Raw genomic sequence first — 22,597 nt, 5'->3', positions numbered from 1 at the left:
CTCCCAGCCCAGCCCTCCACCTCCCCGTGTGCCCACCCAGTGCCCTCCCGGCCCAGCCCTCCGCTCTCCGTCTCACTCCTGAGGCTCTGGCATCGGACTCCAGGTTTCAGTCCCAGTTCGTCTTCCAGCAGCTGAGATGAGGGCACATGTGGAGGAGGGGAAGGGCAGCCCCAGGCAAGGCCTGGAAGCGGTCAGTTTGGCCCCTGAGTAGGTGCGCTTGGCTGGCCTCACAGGATCTCACACTGGGAACGTTTTAGCCTTGTCACCTCCCCCTACCCCCTGGCAGCCGGGGTCCGAGCCCCAGGAAGGCTTGTGGAAAAGCTTCTGATCAGAACAGAGGGGGCCACCCGAGGTATCCAGGGGACCCTCTCCTCAGGCCTCCTGAGTGGCAGGTTGAGGAGCCCCACAAACCTGGGGTTCTGGTCTTGGTCTCTCAGCCAGCCAGGCCTGACCTGGAGGACACAGGCCTTGACTCTCCCTCTTAGTTCTGAGGCACCAGCCTCAACAGGTCAGAGGTGGGACCCTTGCACAGACTCTCTCCTCCTGGTGCCCTGTGCCCCCAGAGTCCAGACTCCACAGCTGGCCTTCCTGGGGTCAGGCCCGGGAAGCTAACAATAGCCTCCTGAGCCCTCTTCCGGTCCAGAACTCATGGCTCCCATTCTGACATCCAGAGGCAGGCAAGTGCTGTCACCCCGCATCTCAGGAAACAGCGAGGGAGACAGGCTCCGAGGCCAGAGCACTGGGCAGCCCACGGTGGACGACAGACGTGGGCTCTTCAGCTCGGACTCAGCCCTCCTGGCCCACCTTGTGCTTCTCCGTGGAGCGTGGGCTCTGACTGGGCCTGCTGCTGACTCCTCGCGTGACTGACTGAGTGATGGTGCCTCCTGGAGCCTTGGTTTTTCATTTGCAAAATAGTAACTCACGCTCCTCTCCTCAGAACACTGCTGCCAGAGTCAAGCAAGTCAACGATAAAAAGTGCTCTGAATGACGGGGACCACGGCGGTGGGACAGCATGGAGAGGCAGGACAGCATGGAGAGGTGGGACAGCATGGAGAGGCGGGACAGCATGGAGAGGCGCGACAGCCGCATCTGCTGGCGGAGAGCTGGGTGCAACCCCACTGCTCCCCAGCTGAGGACCCGCGTCCACAGAGGGGGCGTCTGAAGGCCTTCACTCTGAAAGGGGCAACAGTGAAGACACTGCCCTAAATGTCATGTGACTGTGAGGATCAGTAGTGCAGGTGACAGTGATCTGAAAGGGGCAGAGTGCTACTCAAGAGTAAGACACAGCGGGACTGCCGTTACCGCACAAAACGAGGGAGGCCAACCTGGGCCCCGCGCTGTCCTCCCTCTCCTCTCTGTGCTCCCCTGCCCGAGAGCCCTGCTCCACCAGGGCGGCCTCTCGGCCCCAATAGACCAGGTCAGGACAGAAACCAGGGCACCACGTGGATAAATCCTAGAGTCACACATCTAGCAAGACAGAGCAGGGATCGGAACTCAGGTCTGAGTGGCTCTGAACCGCTGCACTAATGTATGTTGTCTTCTGATCTGATACTTTCCCCATAAAATGGTTGCTGTTCTAGAAAACCTTTTTCCTTTAGGAGCCCAGGGACAGGGGAGAGATGGAGAAGTCAGATCGACCAAGATGCTTCCCAGAGCTGCCTGGCTCGGGGAACCCCCTCGCACACCTGTGCCAGGCGCTGTGTGGGGCTCAGCTGCCCCACACGTCCTTCAGGAAGGAAGGGCCCCGACTGAGCCGGCAAGTGTTCACTGAGGACCGTGAGACTGAGGGGCGGGCCTGAGCCACGGACAACCCAGTCCCAGAGCACAGCACAGGGCATGCTTGGCGCTGCTGGACACGTTTCCAGCGGATGAAAGCAGAGCTCAGGCTGGGCTGCTGTCGCAGGCAGGATGGGCTGGAGGAGAGAGCAGGCCAGGAGACTCGGAGGTCCTATGACAACACCCAGGTCTGACAGGCCAGGACGGGGAGGATGGGCAGGATTAAGAAATGCTTGGACACAGCACGGTGTTTAGCAGCAAGCTCTGGAGCCAGCGGCCTGGGTTCCCACCCAGCTGTGCTGTCACTGGTTATGCAGTTCAGTGGCTTGCCAGGTGCTGGCTTCCTGGCCTGGAGCAGGGGATGGAGAGTGACAGCGCCGCATCATGGTGCTGTGAGATGAGAATTACACGCGCTCTTCGTCCGTGTCCAACTTGTGCTTAATGAAGTAACTATTAATGATGAGAGCACGTCTTTTCTTTTTTAAAATATATTTGTATTGATTTCAGAGAGGAAGGGAGAGGGAGAGAGAGACACACATCAATGATGAGAGAGAATCATTGATCGGCTGCCACCTGCACACCCCACCCTGGGGATCCAGTCTGCAACCTGGGCATGTGCCCTGACAGGGAATCGAACCGTGACCTCCTGGTTCATAGGCTGCCACTAAACCACTGAGCCATGCAGGCTGGGCGAGAATATTTCTAAAAAATATTAATTCCCCGCCCCTCCCCGCCCCCCCAACACACACACATATACCTCATGAAAAAGAGAGAGAGAGAAACGCAGCATTTATAGGTACTTTAGGTCTCGGGCGGCGTGGGTATTTTTGGTTCTTGTTTCTCATATGTAACCATGGCCTGGCCACAGGTCAGCAGTTCCCCAGGAGCAGGACCCAGGCATGGGACTGGGCACTGGTAGGCGCTCAGGCCTCCAGAACTTCAGGTCTACGACACCGATGTGCCAGGCTACCTACATGCGTGTATGTATGAACAGAAGGAATAAGGCGCAGTTCTCGCCCTTGAAGGAGTCACAGTTTAGCGAGGGAGGGTCTGTGCTCCCAAACCCGCAGGGGCCCGCCTGCGTCTCCTCCAGGCGCACAGACACAGCCACCCCTTCCTCATTTCCCTTCAGTCCCGGGCTCACAGGCAGCTCTGGCCCTGGCCTCTGGACAAGCTGGCGCCGGGCTGGACCCTGTGTGGAGCACAGAGGTCTCCATCTTAAATGGAATGAAAAGCTGTTCGGTCCTGTGCCGGCCCCATGGGCCCCCTTTCCCACGTCCTGCCCATTCTTATCAGACCCTCCTGATGGCTGGTCTATGAAATCTCCCCTGGAGGCGACAGTGGGTCCCTGGACTGACCTTGTCCTGTGTGTTTGATCAGCTGTTTGTGGCTCGAGCCAGGGGAACCAGAGCGGGAAGAGCCAGCAGGAGTGGTGTTTGGTCAAAGCAGCCGGGAGCCGGGCCGCTAGCTGCTCCTAGCCTTCCACTAATCTCCCTAGAAGGACAGAGGAGGGTGGGTGGACAGACCAGCCCACGGGTGACTTGGGGGATAGTATGGCTGGCGGTGGGGGGTGGGGGGGGCGCGGAGAGGGCGGGATGGAGAAGTTGGGTTCTCCCTGAGTGGCCACAAAGGTAAGCGAGGGAAGCACTGTGTGGTCCCGCAGAGCAGCAGCATCTACTAAGCACCAAGCGCACTGTCTGGGCCAAGTATGTGGGGAGACAGTGTCTTCGTGGACAGGGGACCTGTGGCCTGGCTCACTGGGTGACAGGGCAGAAGACACAGGTGCACAGGAAGGAAGGAGCTTGCTGTCTGTGCCCATGTCCCAGTGATGCCTCGGTCCTCGGTCATTTCCTAACCAAGGTGATGGCTCTTGGCCTCAGACAAGTTACTTTGCACACCACACGCATCCCGAATGCAAGCTCACGGCGGGTACGAGAAACAGTGAATGGGACGCTCCGGCGGCAAGGCCAGAGGCCATCCGCACTCAGGACTCCGTTTCCCGTGCCCTGGCTGGGTGTGTCCCCGCCTGACACTGAGTCTGTGCTCACGCACACATGGCCCCTCAACGGTGGTGCCCGGGGCTGGGTCCCTGCGCCAACCCCCTCGCGCCCATTAGTTCTGGCCTGGGACACAGAGCTGTTCGCTTGCCTGGGTCTCGAACGCCCCTGCGGCTCGTCCAGGCCCTCAGCCTCAGGGAGTGAGGCTTCCTCCTCCTGCCGGCCTCCCTCCCAGGCCATTGGAAAGTACCTGGAGGTGGACAGGCATCCTGTACGGGGCACCTATGCTCCGGTGGGCATTTCACAAATGCCGACCTTCCTCCTCGCCATCACGGTGAGGAGCGACTCGCCCAAGGTCCTCGCCTAGTCAGAGGTGGGCTGGGGAGCTCGGAGTCCAGGCCTGAGGTGACCGGATCACCCGGGACCCGCCGGCCCATTTCCCACCTCTGCTCAGTCCTCCTGGCTTCCCCTCTGCGGTCACCTTCACGCTGGAGCCAGCTGCACGCTGCAATTCCCCGCTCCTCGGCCGCTCTCAGGATTACAGTCTAGAAACCACAGCGCCAGCCCCTCTCCCAATACTGCTTAGGGGAGGGCATTCCTTCTCAAGGCACCATGGGCTCTGAGCAAGTGCATTGAGGCGGGCTACTCCAGGAGACTCCCTCTTCTCCGCACCCCCCCCCCCCACCCCGTGTGGGGTGGGCAATGCTGGCCTGAGCTGGGGCTGCAGGCCAGACCCTGCCCCTGGCCTCACACCTGGATCTAACTGCAGAGACCACCACAGCCTCCGCGTCTGCCTCTCGTTTCCTTGTTGGCTGCCAGCAACGTGACATTTCCAGCTTTCACCACAAAAGGTTTCTGCTTATTTCATAGTTATCTGCTCAGCCCTTTATGCTTCAGGGGCAGCTGAGATTCCAGAGATAAATGAGAAGTGGTGGGTGTTACAAGGATCCCTCAGGATGCGCAGAGATTGGAAGAGACACGTAAGCGTGAAGGAACCAACACTCCTCGGTGCTAGAAACTGCAGGGAATGGCTGGCCTGTGGGAAGGACGTGATTAATAACAACTACCATTTCCAACACTAAATTCATTAAGTCCAGGCTTTTAACCACACGACGAGTCTGTGGGGTAGATATAATAATCTCCCATTTACAGATGAAGCCAGAGGGAGCTCAGAGGGGCCTCGCCAGTCACACGGTCAGCACGTGGCACAGCGGGATGAGCCAGGTCTGACCCCGCACCACACTGGCTCCTGGGAAAGAGCGTTTGGGAAAGGAGACTCCACAGGGCAGGCGAGCGCGCCCCACCCACCTCCGCTGGCATGGCCTGAAGGCGCACCCAGCCCCTAGGAGGCCAGGCCCATCCAGCCTGTTCGACAGCTGCCCAGAGCCACAGAAATCATCTATAGCATCACGTTTTTCAAGGTACATATTTTATTTTTATAGACTAGTGCAAGGTGAGCATGAATGTTTGTAATCCTATTCATACAGCATCACATGCTGCTTAGCTGTCCTGACCATGGGTGGGGCTGGCCTGGGGAGGGAGACGACAAACATTTCTGTGATTTGGAAGCCCCTAAATTACATTAGCCCGGGGGATACATTTCTCCTCAACACGTCATCACCAAAGCACAGGTAGTTTCTGTGCGTATAGGCTGTCGATGGTGTAGAAGTTTCTGAGTTCTGACTGTGCTTCTGAGCCTTTGGCCCAAGTCCTACCAGTCCTAAGGTTTTCCATGGCAACCAAAACAGTTACCAACTTGCCTTCACACTCCCTTCAACCCCAAGTCCTCCTTTTTCTCCTACTGCCCAAGGTCCCTGGGATGCACTGGGCCACACAGAGCAGGCCTGGCTGCTGCATTCTTTGGGGAGGACTGATGAAAACATGCCAGCATTTTCTCCATCACTGTCCAGCTTCCTTGCTCCAGTGTCATAGGAACATTGCTTGTAAGAACCACTCAATGTAAGGTGAGCAGTTTCCTCCATCCTTGGTCACATCAGATTTAAAGGCACATCCCTCCCACCTCATTAGTCTGCCACCAGCCTGTGGTGCCACATTACCCGGGTGAGAGAGGAACTCTTAGGGCCGCCTCATCTCGACCTGGGAGAGTTCCTCACTAGCCCAGGCGCAGAGAACGGGGCTGGTCTCCCATTCATCCTCAGCCCCTCGCGGGCCCTCCCTGGGGCGAGGCTGATGTGTTCCACTGTCAGCAGGAGGAGAGTCTGAAGCAACCCCAGAGAGGGCTGCAATCTCCAGGGACCCCAGGACTCACACTGCAGACCATGAAGACATGGCCTCAGTTTTCTGAGACAGGAGATGGGCTTTAAAAAACAGATGAGGAAACACCTTCTTTGCCCCTGTGCTGCCCCTCTGGCCTCAGGCTCTGCTCAGGGGCGGGACATCTCCCTACGGCCATCCTACTCCTGAACCATCTACACGCTTCTCACTTACCTGGATGGTAAGTCCTGTCCCTAAGTGGCTCCCATCACTCCCACCGAATTAGACTCCCGCTCGCAGCCTGCCTGCCTGTCCCTCCTCACCAGCGTCTCAGGAGCTCCGGGAGCCATGGACTCCTCCAGACCACCGCAAATGCCCCGCGTTCAGCCGGAGGCCACAGGCAGCACCCACAGCAACGAGGCAGAGAAGACCACTGCCATGAAGCAAGTCGGTGAGCTGGACGAGGCCACGATAACAGTGTCCTCTGTGGCAGTAACTCAGAAGGTCTCTCTGGCAGAAGTGGGGGAAAGAATAAAATGGCCAGCTAGAGCTAGAAAATTTTTTCTACAATAAAATCACACCTGGGCATCTCCAGAGAGGGAGAGTGTAAGGTCACTGCCAATGCCGCATGTTGCAAAGGTCCCCTCGGAGCAGAGACTAAACCCAGGATGGCCCTTCCTCAGACCCACGAGAATGAGCACAAGGCCGTGCCGACGCGGGTGCCCTGGTGAGTCTGACAGCAGCAGTCAGTCTGGCTTCCGTGTAGCTCCCAGCACGGCGACCTGGGCTGGTGACGGGAGAAAACATGTCCTGCCACAGCCCGGCTCCATCAGAAATTAAGAAAGAGGTTCTCAGCACCGGAAAGGATCCGAACTGGGTTTAAAACATGCACCTTTTTTATGCGGAAGACTGTTTAAAAGGAGAAACCACTCTCTCCTGCAGGCCCTCGGCAATTCCTTTTCATTCATTTGTGTTTTGGCTGGAAGATGTCCTGAGGACACGCAGCTCCCAGCCGCAGCCTGTGGCTCTGAGGAGCTGTGTCCTCATCGCTGGGCTGGGCCTCAGGCGCTGTAAGCACAGGCCACTCCACTCTTTCAGTGGGTTTATCTGGTGTCAGCGGGAGTCAGTGCCATTTCGCCACTTGCAGATGGAGAGCTCTCCCGGGCTGACAGCTCACAGGTGAAAACCTTAAGGAGACAGACAGGCTTGGCAGAAGCTGTGAAGGTTTCACGTGGAGGCGAAGTCTCAAAGGTTTGAGCACCATCTTCTGGTCAGTTTTTGGCTTCTGAGGCCGACTTGCCTTTGAAAACATCATTGACTTCAGAATGAAGACCCTTGAGCTGACCAGCTCCAGCGATTTGCATATCACAAGGAGGACACCCTGGAGGCAGGATTATGGGTGGAGGGCCCAGACAGGAGCTCACTGCCTGCACAGGCCCTGGCCCACGAACATACTGGTCAGTGTTAAGGGCCCACCTCTGCCTTTCCAGCAGTGTGTGGTGGCGATAAAAGCCTGTCCCGTGACCAGCGTGGACTCTTTATCCCTGCTTGCCCCTGGCGATGTGAAATGTGCTTGGAAAGGGGCGGGCTAGTCTTCTGCCACCTCGAGCTTGAAGGCCAGTGATCACATTGGGCACTGCTCTCTGCAGGGGGGCAAGCCCCGAGGTGGCAGCGAGCCTGCCTGTGTGTAAACACTGCACTAGCAGACCAACCTCCTGGCATGGAGGAAAGGAAGATAAATGCTAGTCATTCTCTCCAAATGGCGGGGACCTATATCCATCTAATTGCACTTCATAATGGACTCCACAACCCATTAATTATCAGATTACATGTTAGGAACGGAAGATAAAAAGCCTGGTGCGATTCAGACTCCAAAGGATCCTTGACCTGCAGAAGCGGTGGCAGCCTGGAAGAGGCAGACAACAGGCCAACACCCAGCGTGGAGGACGGTGGCAGGAGGCAGCGCCGGGGCGGTCACGGGCACTGCTCCACCTGGCGTGGGTTGCGAGCTCTATTACATGCTCCGGAGGGAGGGGCACGGCTCCAGGTCAGGCAGAAGGCAGGCGTTGACAGGGAAGGGGATTGGGCCATGGGGAAGGCCGAGGCTCAGCCTTCAGTACAGAGCACCGCGAAGATCCCGGAGGGGCAGGGAGGGCTTTGCAGCCGATGGCCTCCACTGAACACGTCCAGCAGGAACTCTCCCAGGCTTCGCTTGCGGAAGGGCTGACAGCACTGCCCGGGTGGGAGTCCCAGGTAGACGAGGCCTTGCTGTGTTCACAGGCTGCTCCTGTCCATGACCAGCAGCTGGGGGGATGAGAGATGGGAGGAAGGGGCCAAGTGTGCTCAAGACTGGGGCCCCTGGATGGTCCGTGGGTGCTTTTCTCTCACTCTTACGTGGGCAGAAGGCACTGACAGCACCTGCAGCCCCACACCTGCCATTCTGCACAGAGGGCTGCGGGCTCCTGGCACCTCTGTGCTTACCTGGTCACCAGCTCCTGCCCATGGCTTTCCAACTCTATTTCAGAAGCTATGCTCTGCTGAGGGATGGACAGTGTCACGGAGGCCATGGCCAGCCTGTGGGAGGGCGGTGGGTTGGCACTGTTGGTTCTATGAGAACAATGACACTTCTTCCATCTATTTTCCAAGTGAGAACACTTTGGTTGGTGCTGGGCTAAGATGCTCATCACGCAGGACAGCCAGGGACAGAGGGCAAAGGGCCCGCCGTGGAGCTTTCTCTCTGCTGCAAGTGCAGGCCCCCTTCACCGATGAGCAGCCACTCATTTGGCCTCACCACAGATCAGGGTCACGGTCCCGTCCAGCAGATCCTCCACGGTCACCGCCACGAGCTCAGAGCTGGTCTGAGACGTCTGCGAGTCCGGCAACGTCACAAACACCTGCGATCCAGCAAGCTGGGTCTCCTCCAAAGTGATCACCTGCTCTGCTGCGGCGGCCGGCTCCGGGGTTTGGATCACCTGAAAGGAAAAGACCATGAGGCTCTGGGCAGGGTCCACAGTTAGCTCCCCAGAATTTACATGGTTTCCATCTCAGCTGTAATGATGATATTTATGTTTTCACCTGAGGAGAGCAATTACACGTGCCTAATGCGAAGAGGCAAATCTTACACACCAGTGATGCAAAAGAGAGGCAGGCAAACAATTTAAATAACCGTGTGTTAAATTGCTATAATTTAGCTCAGTATGCCATCTCAGGGCCCGGACTCTGATTACACACCAGCTCGGCTTCTCACACTGGGCCTTCCCGTCTTGACGATTACACTGCAGAGTAAGAGCCATGCGAAAGGAATGCTACGAAGGTGTCAGCTTCATGCTAGAACCACGGACACTGGAATGATTTGCCGACAGTGGTGTTTCTGGACCTGATCAGGCTAAGAGCCTCCCGTGGCTCCATGGCTACAGGGCGAGTGGATGAAGTGTGGCTTCTGTCAACTCACTCATTTGGCTCACCAGGCTGGCAGGGCAGGCACCTTCGCACCCTCCACAAGCCACATACCCCTTCCACGTTGGCATCTGTTAAAGACGGCCTTCCTGTCACAGGGAGAACTAGTCTGTGCTAAGTACACCCAGTTCCTGCTGGGACCTCCAGGTTGATGACTTAAACTGTGGAGCTCAGGAGAGCCTGATGTCCCTGCTATTTTAAGCCAGAGTGCCCACGGGGCACGGGTACCATGGCTCTCGAGAACAAGCCTAGAGTGGGGAGCAGAGCACTAGATAAAAGTGGGCAGCTGTGGGGTAGCCCAGCTCAGCCACGTCTCTGTGCTGCTGGAAGTGGAGAGACCAACTGTGATGTGCAACCAAAAATCATCCAGAGAGTAGTTTTCAAGCCGTGTGTTCTTTCTTTTTCTCTTAGCAATGGACTCTTCCCAAAGGCCATCTTACCAAGAACCCGAACAGGTGAGCACACTAAGAGCAGAGCCCTCTGGAATAAGGCAAGAGAGTCACCCAGAGGCCTGCCCCTTGCCTTGCCCTTGCACCCTGGAGGCTGTAGAACACGGCTCACAGATGATGCCCAGGAGGCTGGACGGCTGTGCCATCAGCCTGCAGCTCCTCTCCAGTCCCCCCACAAATTCCTGCCGGTACTCAGAGGGGAGCTGCTTTCCTTTCTGCCCACCTCTTAAAGAAGACGGGAAGAACAATGAAAGGGGGCGGGAGCAAGCTTGGCCTCAACACATATTAGGAGGTGCTTCCCACCCGGTAAAGGCGAAAGGCCCATGTGCCCACGTGTGTCTGCGCCAGCCAGAGGAGCTCTCAGGGTGAAGGAGCTCCCAACAAAGAGCTCTCCACCTCTCGAGGCTCCTGCAGCTCTCACCACATCCCACGGTGCCTCCCAGGAGGCGGGAAGTGCGTGTGAATCGGGAGAGCCGCCTAGGTCAGTGATGGCGAACCTATGACACGCTTGTCAGGGGTGACACGCGAACTCATTTTTTTGGTTGATTTTTCTTTGTTAAATGGCATTTAAATACATAAAATAAATATCAAAAATATAAGTCTTTGTTTTACTATGGTTGCAAATATCAAAAAAATTCTATATGTGACACGGCACCAAAGTTAAGTTAGGGTTTTTCAAAATGTGGACACGCCAAGCTCAAAAGGTTCGCCATCACTGGCCTAGGTGGTTCCGCTTTTGGAAATTCTTGTTCTCGGCTCCTGCTACTTAGGGGCATCTCGCACGTGGCCACCAGGACACTAGAACTTTCTGTTCTGTTTGGCAAGAAGTCCAGAGAGACTCTGACAGGACCTGTATCGCTTACAGGACCTCTGAGAGCCCCAGAGAGAGAGGCTGGGTGTTGAGAGGGAGAGACCCCTAGAGAAGCCTTAGGAACCCCATGCTAGCACCCCCGTGTCTGAGTCACCTGCACCACCTGCGAGGCTGCTGCCTGGGTCTCAGTGCCCGTCACCTTTGGGTGCTCAGATTCCAGGTGACCCTCCAGCTGGGCCTGGGAGGTGAAGAGTTCCCCACAGAGCTCACAGGGGAAGGTGCTCTCCGACTGCTTGAAGTGCTCCGTGGTGACGTGGTGCTGCAGCGCTCCGGGGAAGCGGAAGGTGGCTGCACAGTACAAGCACCTGAATGGCTGCGACCCTGGAGGCAGGAGACAAGGATGAGCTGTGGGTGAAATGGCCGAGAGACAAGGGCAGGGAGAGGAAGGAGCAGTGAGGAACATGCTCAAAGGCAGACCCGGGTTCTGTGGGCCTGAAGCCTCTGTGAACCACAGCTTCAGTAGCCTGGGTTCAGGCTAAACCGCCTCTGCGGATGCCCGCTGTTCACTCCGCGGCAGGGAAGGTGCTGCCGACACTGTATGTCATCAATTCTAGGAAGCATGTATGAACATCTCTGAAACGGACTCAATGGCATTTAACGACACTACGGGTGCGATGGCAGTCGGTGTCACTGTCAACGACTGCAGAAAGAACATCGAAACCGGATGAAGTCCAGCACCAGGACCTACATAGACAGGAGCAGTGCATGTCTTTCACTGACTGGAACCCAAAGGCTTAGAGAGAGGAGGCGAGGGGTGAGTTCTCAGACATCCCCTAAGCGGGAATGAAAAATAAACCAGTTTCCCATGGTGCTCAACAGACCATTGCCAGAGGCCTCACTACGTGCTCCACCCAGCACTCCCGATGGCAGTTTACCACCATGCGGAATAACACGCACGTCAACAATCTGAGTTGAAAGCTACTCTGAGAAGCTGGAATCTGACCTTAATTTACTTCTTCTGTTTCCCTTTTTATATATACACATAAGAATGCATAAAAATCTATGTCAAATTAAGTCCAAAACAGCACTTAGAATAACCTGTAAGTTCTAAGTGACAAGGAAGCAGAGTTTAATTAGCAGCTGCTTTTCTTTCTTAATGGTTCATTCTTTTTAAAGCGTGCATGTTAAACTGGCATTTTAGATTTGATGAGACATAGCAGTAACAAGGACAATCACAGGTCATGCTTACGGGATGCTGACTGGTGCCAGGCCCCTATGTGTATTTTGTCTACTGGCATATTCAATCCTTACAGTTACCTGATGAGGTAGGAATACACCTGTCCCCGTTTTACGGGTGAGGAAACTGAGGCACAGGTAGCGAGGCTACTTGGCCTGGGTTGCACAGCTGTGAACAGTGGAGAGGCTCAACCGCATCCCCAGGGCACTGACCTGAGTGCTGGCACTTGATGTGAACTTGGAGCAAAGCTGGCGTGGGGAAGATCTCCTTACACTGGTCACATTCATGGAACTTCATATCTGCGAAGCACACAGGGAAGAACAAAAGGATGGCTCCCTATGGCTGGACAGTGACAGGGCTGGGGCGGGGGTGACGCCTAACACCGAGCAGGCATCTACCAAGTGCCAAGAACCTTCCACCTATGACATATCATGCACTCTAGTGGTGAAGACGCCAGATTTGGGTCCAGACAGCCTGGACGCAGGTGGTTGTGAGGATTAAAGGACAAAATACACGTGGAGTGCTTAGCATAGTGCCTTGCACATAGGAAATGCTTCATAACTGCTGGCTGTTGTGATTATCCCCAAATTCACCTGCAAGGTGGGTATTAATTACGGGCATTCTGAAGAAAAGGAAGCAGGCTCAGAAAGGAGAAGTCGCCTGACAAGGGCATGCAAGCTGAACAGTGCTGGTCAGGATTGCCCCCCAGGCCTGTCTGCACCAGAGCCGCCCTTGCCGTGTGCTGTGGCTGAGTGTGACTTGGGCTGGTAGCAGCTTACACTGCCCTCCATCTCTGGGTTGGAGAACTACTGCCACTCAAGCTGCTATTACTGGGCACCAGGGAGGCATCCTTCAGGGGTGCTAGGAGAACGAAGGTCATTACCATCGCACCCTACTCTAGCCCTGAGGTGGGGTTCGGGGTAAACCCAGGATCCACATCCCTAAGCCTCTCTGCTCCCCACCTCTGGCACCGCTCACCTGCGTGCTCTGTTTTGATGTGCTTCTTGTGTTCAATGGTGTTGGAAAAGGTTTTGTCACACGAGCTGCACTGGAGTGATGAGAACTTAGAAGATCGATGGTTCTGAGCAGCAAACACGTCAGGGTGGTGGGTCCGATTGTGGTACCACAGACCAGACAATTGCTGCAAGGAATGTGGCAAGTGTTCAGTTTCAGGATGTTCCAGCAAGCGGAGAGCTCATAAAGCCCTCATGCGAGAGGGAAACGGCTCTCAGGTCAGCGGTGGGTCTGGACTTCCACTCTTCCCTGCCATCGAGTGCTGACCTGACAGAGGCTAGTGTTGTGGGAAGAGGCACCTGCATGTGTCCTGAGAGGCCACGCCGGGGCAGGCTCAGCAGGACACTCACTCCTCACAACAAGCCCATGAGGGAGGAGTTAGAATCTTTTCTGTGAGGCGGAGGCTAAGGCACAGAAGGGTCAAATGACTTGCCCAGGGTCACACGATTAGTAAGTATCAGGAGCAAGATTCAAATCCTGGTGTCTGTTCTTCCCCACTGAGCCGTGTCTCACTGCTGCCCGGTGCCCAGGTGCAGGGGACCCCTCCTTCCTGGGTTCGGAGCAGCACCGGGACTCTCCCCACAATCCCACGGTTTCCTAGGGACCAAGCCCAGGCCTTCCTCAGCTCTGCACTGTAATGTCCCAGCACAAGGCTTGGTACAAAGTCAACATCCCAATCTCTGTGGAACTGCAATGAGCCGCTGGGCTTCTCTCCATAACCTACATCTTACACATGCCAGCAAGGATCCTTCTCTTCCCTGTGCTCTTAGGTTTTCATACGTGTGGTTTCTTTTTGGTTCTCTATGGAGTTTCCCTTTAATTACATACCAAATTCTAAGGTAAAAAGCAGAGCCCTTCCCTGGAAGGGAGCAGTGTAAGGAGGGTGTTACACCCATTACACTCCTCTCTCTCTGGGGCTCAATTAAAAATAATTGTCCTAAACAAAATACTTCTAGGCAGCATTACAGGCCCGACTGCCATTCTCATGTCCCTCCACTCGGGTCAACAGAGTCAAGAATATGAGTGCCCTGGAGGAAGCAGCACCCAGGTCAGAGGGTGAGAACTCGGCTCCATTTAGAGCCTCCCCCGCCACCTCCCGTATTACTCCCACCAGATCACCTTAGAGAATCTGCATTAGTACAAGCTGCATCTTCATGAGAAGCAGCCAAGTCGACCCACCTGGAGACACGATGTGCTCCACAAACCAGACCAAGGGGAGAGAAGCCGAGGGACAGGGACGAGTGCCCAGGGAACCTGCGGTCACCTGATAGGCCTTGTTGCAGATCCCGCAGCTGAAGGGCTTCCCTCCAACGTGGGTCACCATGTGGCGCTCCAGCATGGAGGGGGCGCTAAAGATCTTCCCACATGTAGGGCAGGCGTGGTACTCCTTGGAGTGCACCTCGTGGATGTGCTTGCGGTGATCCTGCAGAGTGGAGAAGCTCATCCTGCACTTCTTGCAGTCATACGGATCTTCTATGTCTGGTTCCATGAGGGACGTCCATGAGAGGAAGGGGTGGGAAAAAACACAGGCAGTGGTCAGTGAGGTGTGGGTGGCCGTGCGTGCACAGCTCCAGGTACAAGACTTTGTTTAGAGGTCATGCAAGGTCACAGGCTCCAAGGACCAGAAGTCAGTACAGTGATCACCTGACTATCCTAGCTTCATCCGGGAGGTGGGATTCCTCCGCAGTTTCTGGATTAACCATCTCTGCAACATCAAACAGTTCCCGCAATTCCTCACTTCACATCTTACAAGTTAAAGTCTGTTTTACTGCTTTCCAGGGTGTACTGCTCTCCCCTGCTTGTAGTGGGCATTTCTGTTTTCTACCTCTCCCTAGAGATTTCCGACATACTCCCCAGAGCATCACTATTTCCTTTGCTGTCAGTCGTATGAATGACAGGAGGAATGCTCCCTTGCTCCCCATTTTAGACTCGATAATAAAAACACTTTCATAGGTAATGTTTAATGACACAGTGTGACAGGCACGTTCTCAGTGCCTTGTATATGTTAACCACCTAATCCTTCCAACAGCCCTGTGAGTAGGTTCTAGTCTCAGTCCTATTCTACAAAGGAGGGAAGTCACGGCTTAGAGAGTGCGGGCGGCACAAGCAGGAAATGGCTGAAGTAGGTAACGACCCAGAGTGGGGCCCAGCTCTGGCAGAGTGATAATTTGTTATGACTGTCACATGTCTGGGGCCTTGATTGGGGCCCAGCTCTGGTAGAGTGACAATTCTGTTATGATTGTCAAATGTCTTCTCAAGGCCAGGTCTGTGCTGAATGCCCGTCAGTCACAGTCTCAGTACATACTGTGAAAGGTGTGCAGGTGGATGGAGAGGCCATTGGCCTGCCGGAAGCCCTTGCCACAGTCCCTGCAGACATAGGGCTTGTCCCCGGTGTGGGTCCTCACATGGCGGGACAGCTCGATGGACTGGGCAAACACAGCATCACAGTACTGGCACGCGTACATTTTTCCTGGAAATACACATGCGTTTATTAGAGCCGGCACTAAACACGAGGCAATTTGCAATACGATGGGTGAGAGCCTGAGCATCCCATCAGAGGATGCCTCATAAACACAGCTGATAAACAGTGGGTATCAGTGTGGTCTCCCCGCTGAGGAACAAGGACAGAGCTCTCATCACACAGATTACCCATCTTTTAACCAGGCCACCACCAATACGGCAGAGCTCATTCCACATGCAGGAAACAGATATATCCGGGTGTCCAGAAACCCCCAAGTCTGGACCCCCTGAACGTATTCAGTATGGAACTGCAGCAGCACATAAAGGTGAGACTCAAAGCTTCTCCCAATGACTTGCTATAGTTGTAAGTCACCTGGCTTCTCTATTTTCTCACTCTGACAAATGTTAGCCTTGTAAGACCCATTTTGGACTTTTAACCTCCAAAGCGGTAAGATGATACATTCTTGTTGTTTTAAGCCACTGTCTGTAATACACAGTTTGCATAAAACCAAAGCCCTTACCTTGGTGTATAAGACCCTGCAAGGTTGGCCTTTGGCGACCTCTCTGACCGCATCTCTCAGCACTCACTCGTTTATTCTGCTTCAGCCCCTTCTCGTTCCTTTGGTCTCTCAAACAGCTCAGCTCATTCCTGCGTGGGATGCTTTTCTCCTCAAGCTTCTGCTGGTTCCATCTCTCACTTCATTCAGGTTTCTACTCAATTCTCAGCTCTCAGAGGCCTTTTCTGATTAAATAAACAGGCCCCTCCCCGTCCTCTTGCTGGTTACCCTGCCTTATTTCTCTTCACACAATGACCACTACCTGAATTTATATTACACACTTATTTGTTTATGGTCTGCTTTACCAAGAGCAGAGTATACAGTTACACTGTCCCCAGGGCCTGCAGCAGGGCTCAAGAAATTAATTTACTCAGTAAGTGTTTACTGAGCGCCTTCCATCGCTAAGCAATGAAACAAAAAGACTAACAGCTCTGCCCTCATAAAGCTTTCATTCTAACGGGGCAGACTAACTCTAAACAATGACTAAGGTAGATAATATATCATATGACAGCACCATGGAGAAAAATAACTCGGGAACTGGGCTGGGTCCCTGAGATTCCACACAGGTGGTCAGGAGAAGTGAGGTGAAGAGCCTTCTTGGAGTTTTGAGCAGAGAGAGACAGGATATGGTTTAGTTTCAGAAGGACCACCCTGCCTGTGTACTGAGAGCACTGGCCAGGGGGGGTGGGGGGGGGGGGAAGAGAGCGGTTAGGAGGCTACGGCAATCCAGGCAAGATGCAGGCAGCATTAGCACTTCCATATAAATGCTCCAAACTATGCAGAATCCTTGGAGAAGGCTCCTCCCCTCCAACCAGACCAGAAACCCCTCCGTTCTCCTCCCATATCTCCGGGTATTGTTGGGTATCACACCACCGGTGACTGCACTGTCACTCTCTCTACACTAGACACACGCTGAGCCACCAGCTCTGTGAGCACAGGATCCAGCTTAGTCACTCAGCGTCCGCCACTGCCCGATCCACAGTAGGTGTTCAACTAAGGCCTGTCCCATGCTCCAAGTCCACCTTAAAGTCCAGGGAATTCCTGGCTTTATGTAAATTCTATTGACTATAAAGTCATAGCACTGCGTTAGTCAGCCTCCCCTCAGAATCACTCACCAGAGCATTTACATGTCTGCGCACATGTGTTCCTAGTCCTCTGTGTGCCTAGAGATTTTACATTCTGTTCTGTTTTTAATCTTCTTGAGATATAGAGCCTTCCTAATTCCAAGTGGGTTTTCAGACAGCTCACACAATTAAAGTGTCAGGAGAAATGAAGAAATTCTTGCCCAGACAGTGTGGCTCAGTGGTTAAGCAGCGACCTATGAACCAGGAGGTCACAGTTCGATTCCCAGTCAGGGCACGTGCCTGGGTTGTGGCTTAATCCCCATGTGGGGTGTGCAGGAGGCAGCTGATCAACGATTCCCTCTCATCATTGATGTTTCTATCCCTCTCTCCCTCTCCCTTCTTTTCCCTGAAATCAATAAAAACATAAAAAAACAAAAAATTCCCCATGCCTTACCTTCTGAGTGCTTCTTCTTGGTGTGGTAGGCCAGGGCCGAGGCCTGGGTGAAGGTCATGAGGCAGTGCTTGCACATGAACGGGCGGTCCCCAGTGTGGAGGCGGAGGTGGTTCTTCAGGGTAGAATTGGCTGCAAACTTTGCCCCACACTCTTCGCAGGAGAAAGGCTTCTCGTCAAAGTGCTCGGTCAGCTTGTGGTACTGCATGCCTGGGGAGGCCGGCCAGGGACCGGAGAGATACCAGTCATTGTGCCATGATGCTACCTCGTATCCAGTGTCAGGTACACCCCAACATGCCCCGGGCCAGGACTCATGAGGAAGCCCAGCATGAACCACGGACGCCAGGTTATATGTGCTTTGACCTCACACGGCCATGCTGCCCATCTGCACAGCACTCCAAAAGTCACCTCAGTCCCACTCATGGTTCAATCAGGCATGAAGGGTCCTAGGTTTTTCTTTCCTAACCTCTTTCTCCTCTTAAACAGGACCCAGTCACCCAGAAAGAGTGAAACAAAACTCATGGTTATGTTTCATTAGGTTTACCCAACATCTGGGGCAAGGGAAAACAATTCTCACTATGTCCCCATGGTTTCTCTTTTTTATTATCGAGATTCAAGTGATGCATAGAAGCCTAAGAGTCAGGTGTTAAAATAGTTGGTTATCATTATGAATAACACCCACAATTTACTGAGTATTAACTTAAATGTAGGTACTGTACTAGGTGTTTGGCTACATTATCTTAAATCTTCATAACAATCTAAAAAAGTAGGTGGAATCAGGTTGCCTACTGATGGGGAAATTAAAGTTCAGAGAACAGATTCCAAAGCTCATGCTCTTCTCGAAACACCACCTGCCTCTGTAGGGACCTGCTGTTTTCTAAGCCCATCCCCGGCCCTGAATGCATACAACCGGGAGCCAGGCCTGGAGTCCAAACCACAGCATCCAGAATGCTCATGCCCAGTTACTTCGCCCTCCTGAACGTACCTGAGGCATGAGCAAATTCTCTGCCACAGAGGTCACAGGTCACTGGAAGCCTCTTCTTCTTCTTCTTGGGGACGTCAGCCTCTCCCCCTGCACCATGGGCCTCCAGCTGATGCTTCTCCAGCTCTTTCTTAGAATCCTTGGTCTCATTACACTCCTTACACTGCACCTGCTTGCTCTTGGCCACCCGGCAGCGCTTCATGTGCACCTTCAGGCGGCAGTAGAAATGGAAGCTCTTGTCACAGGCCTTACACACAAAGCTCTTCTTGGCAGAGTCAGGGGAGGCAGAAGTATCTTTCTCTTGTTCTGGCAAGGAACGAGCCTCCCCTTGGTTGTTCTGCTTCCGGGACTGGCAGTCTTCTTCAATGGGCTCAGCTGCCTTTGCATCAGCTTTGTTGTTGGCTTCCAGGTGAAATTTATTACTCACCTTCCACCTGTCCTTCTCTCCATTTTCCTGAGTAAGGAAACCTGCATAGGAGAGAAATCTTGTGGCTCTAAGTTTCTCCTTTGCTCCCTAACTTTCCTTCTTAGAGGAGAATGCAGACTACTTGATATCCTCAGAAAACTGAAGCAATATCATCTTTACTTGATTAGCACAGAGTATCACTTTGCATCTATGTCTATGACTTTTTTCTAAGTACCGAGAGCATGTAAAATCCCATATAATAAAAGCCTGGGTGGCGTCATGCCCTCGCGCGATGCTGCCACAAGATGGCCACCACAAGATGGACAGCAGGGGAGGGCAGTTGTGGGCAATCAGGCCGGCAGGGGGAGGGCAGTTGGGAGTGATCAGGCTGGCAGGGGAGGGTAGTTGGAGGCAACTGGGCCTGCAGGGGAGGGCAGTTGGAGGCAACTGGGCCTGCAGGGGAGGGCAGTTGGGGGAGACCAGGCCTGCAGGGGAGGGCAGTTAGGGGTGACCAGGCCAGCAGGGAGAGGGCAGTTGGGTGCGACCAGGCCAGCAGGGGAGGGCAGTTGGGGGTGATTAGGCCTGTGGGGAAGCAGTTAGGCATCAATCGGGCCAGCAGGGGAGTGGTTAGGGAGCAATCAGGCAGGCAGGCAGGCGAGGGGAGTGGTTAGGGAGCAATCAGGCAGGCAGGCAGGCGAGCAGTAAGGAGCCAGCAGTCCCAGATTGTGAGAGGGATGTCTGACTGCTGGCAGTTGGACATCTGCCAAGGGGTCCCAGATTGGAGAGGGTGCAGGCCAGGCTGAGGGACACCCTCCACCCCCTGTGCACGAATTTCGTGCACCAGGCCTCTAGTAAGTAAATAAGGTGGCTATGGATGAACTCTCATATGAACTGCTGCCTCTTCTCTCCAATACGGAAACCCCTGGGGGCCTGACAGGACCCCACCCACCCACCATTCCTCACCAGTGTGTGCTAACTCCTGCACGACAGGTTGCAGGCCTGGGGAGCAGCGGCGGGCGCTGCATAGGAGCTGACACATCTCAGTGGCCGACACCAACTTCTCTGTGGCTCTGCTCAGCACTGCTCGCAGGGAAGCTTCAGGGCTGGCTGTCTCAGAGGGGATGCTCAGAATCTAAATAAACACACGAGACGAAGGTTTGCGGTTAGTATCAACAGATTTTCTACATGGTTTGCAACTTAAAAAAGATAAAAGCTAATTTCAGGAAGGCATTGCTCCATCTATAACAAGCTTACAATGCCTGTGATAAATGTAGTGGAGAGCCCTGTTTTCCAAAAAACATGGAAATTAACAAGTGAAAAAGGGAGGCACCTGGAAGGCAAATGTGCAGATACAAAAGGTGCAGCCAGGAAGCAGGAAGCATGTGCTATGAGAAATACCCTCTCAGCAATCAGGCATCTCACAAAAAACTTCTCAAGCTCTAATATTAAAAGACTGGACAACTGTAGGGTTTGGTTGTTAGTGTTTCTGCCTTGAAGATCAAAATGATTTTTCATAATATATAATTGTTTCAATATCTGGAAGTAATTCTGCATGATCAGTGGCTTTACATCTTTAGATACTTAGATGCACCCTTTTAAAAATCATTTTCTTTCATAAAGAAACTCGGCTTTCTAAAGAAAGGGGCTTTAAAGAGGCTAAGACCATTCTTTCAAAGCCATCCTCTTTCAGAATGTGAGAGCTATCAGCAGAGTCGTACACTGAGGAAATAAAGCAAAACCATCCACAGATGGCCAAACGGAATTTTCATTTTGGAAGATATTTTATTTCTGCTCTTTTCAAGTCTCTCTAAATAAGCCTGCTGTCCCTGGAGGCAGGCAGGAGACTCATTAGTGAGACTCAACTGATCAGCTGCAGAAGCCCCGTCTCTGAAGTGTGTGGCGCCGGGAGAGTCTAACAGACGGACCTTCCCTCTGAAGCCCACAGAAACGTGTGCCACCTTCCTCCCCTTGAGAGTCAGACTAGGTGGGGCGGGCACCTGTGTGGACAGTGAGAACCAGCCCTCTGCACACCTCCATGCCCACGTGGATCAAAAGGCACTACGGTGAACTTGTGTTTAATGTTGTTCCTTTCTAAGTCTTCACACTCCAGATACACCTGATCCTGGGCTGGACACCCACGAATTCTCCCCCAGTCCCACCTGGTTTTTCTGGGATGCTGGCCACACTGTGAGAAGCCTTACAGAAAATGAGTTGGCACTATTTGCTACCCCATATGGGCAAAAGCTTTGTTCTATCTATGTGTATCTTGGCTCTTTCTAGAAACCAGAATGGAGCACATAAGACCATTTAAGTTTCCTTCCTCTAACACAGTGGTTCTCAACCTTCTGGCCCTTTAAATACAGTTCCTCATGTTGTGACTCAACCATAAAATTATTTTCGTTGGTACTTCCTAACTGTAATGTTGCTACTGTTTTGAATCGTAATGTAAATATCTGATATGCAGGATGGTCTTAGGCGACCCCTGTGAAAGGGTCGTTCGACCGCCAAAGGGGTCGTGACCCACAGGTTGAGAACCGCTGCTCTAAAAGAAGTTGCTTCTTAAAACATGTTAGAGAGCAGTATCATGGCTCCCTTGGAGTTTGCCGAGGTTTAAACAAATGGAATAAATCTAGTAGGTTTGTCACGTGAACCTGGTTTGCACTCTGCTTCGTCTGAGCAGCTGGAGCAACCTAGACAAGGTACTGAACCCTGGGAGCCTCAGTTCCCTTATCTGTCGACTGGGGATGACATCATCTCCCACGTAGAGCAGACGAGGTGTGACTGGCAGAGGCTCGGCACACAGCAGGCACTCTGCAGAAGTTGGTTCCTCCCCAGGAGTGAGGCAGTCCCAGGCACTGACTCTCCGAACAGCGTGTTTTTAATTCCCACACCTCTTTCACAGCCTCCGCCAGGCGCTCTTCCTCTGAGGTCAAGCCCTTGAGTTCAAGCGTGTGCTGGATGGCCTCCAGGATCACCGTGCGGTGCCTCAGGATGGTTCCTAAGGCAGCACTTTCCGGGGTGGTCACTGGAAGAAAGGGGGTTGAGAACCATTAGTAAACGATGAGCACCGTTCTGGGCTCTGGAATTCTCTTCACCTTTTCTCAACTCAACTCTTCATAATGAGAATACACGTCACTGGTCTCCTAGCTGGGGGTGGGCAAGGCAAATGGCACTCAGAGTATAATTCCTAATATAAGCTTAGAATACTTACTGCACTTTTTATGTTAAAAGGTTTGTATCCTGAAACAAAATGACTCGTCCTTATTTCTAATGGGAGGGCTGTGGAGCTGCCATAAGAGAGCTCCTGCTATTGTCTGACAATAACTTCTAGTGGGGACGGTCACGAGCAGGTCGGGTCCTACCTGCCCGGAAGAAAGCGCCGGCGCCCGGCTCCCTTCGCATTTCCTCCATGAGCGGGCTCAGCGGGCAGGCCTTTGTCTCCTGAACCAGCAGCAGCAGCTGCCACACGGCTGTCGCGGAGAGAGTCTGCTTTTCTAGAACTGCTGACATCAAAGAACTGAAACCACCCGAACCAGAGTCACGTTTCACCAGCGTCTCCATGACCTTCAAGAGGCAGCACAAACACACGCGTGAGGGGCTTCCTGGCCACTGGGCCCCAGGACTGTGCCTACGGGAGGAGTTTCTCAGCACCTTCACTCTCTCTACCTGAGAGGTTCTGTACATAACGAAGTTCTTCATGCCTCCTGTTGAGCGCCTTCCCTA

General features: G+C 53.6%; 1 protein-coding gene across 1 annotated transcript in view; it reads right to left on the bottom strand.

The window, feature by feature from the left end:
* Positions 1–5,184: 5,184 nt before the first annotated feature.
* Positions 5,185–22,597, bottom strand: part of ZBTB40 (zinc finger and BTB domain containing 40) — a 61,876-nt gene continuing 44,463 nt past the window's right edge. The window contains 11 exon segments of the mRNA XM_023758318.1: positions 5,185–8,959; positions 10,858–11,084; positions 12,153–12,239; positions 12,919–13,081; positions 14,219–14,433; positions 15,260–15,424; positions 17,490–17,696; positions 18,472–18,936; positions 19,838–20,006; positions 21,766–21,899; positions 22,237–22,438. Of these exon segments, the coding sequence (XP_023614086.1) occupies positions 8,765–8,959; positions 10,858–11,084; positions 12,153–12,239; positions 12,919–13,081; positions 14,219–14,433; positions 15,260–15,424; positions 17,490–17,696; positions 18,472–18,936; positions 19,838–20,006; positions 21,766–21,899; positions 22,237–22,438 (2,229 nt within the window). The 3' untranslated portion in view covers positions 5,185–8,764.

This window comes from Myotis lucifugus, unplaced genomic scaffold, assembly GCF_000147115.1.
Source record: "Myotis lucifugus unplaced genomic scaffold, Myoluc2.0 scaffold_128, whole genome shotgun sequence".
Lineage (NCBI taxonomy): Eukaryota > Metazoa > Chordata > Mammalia > Chiroptera > Vespertilionidae > Myotis > Myotis lucifugus.
Note: the sequence above shows the minus strand (reverse complement) of the source record. Positions and strands in the feature narration are given on the sequence as shown.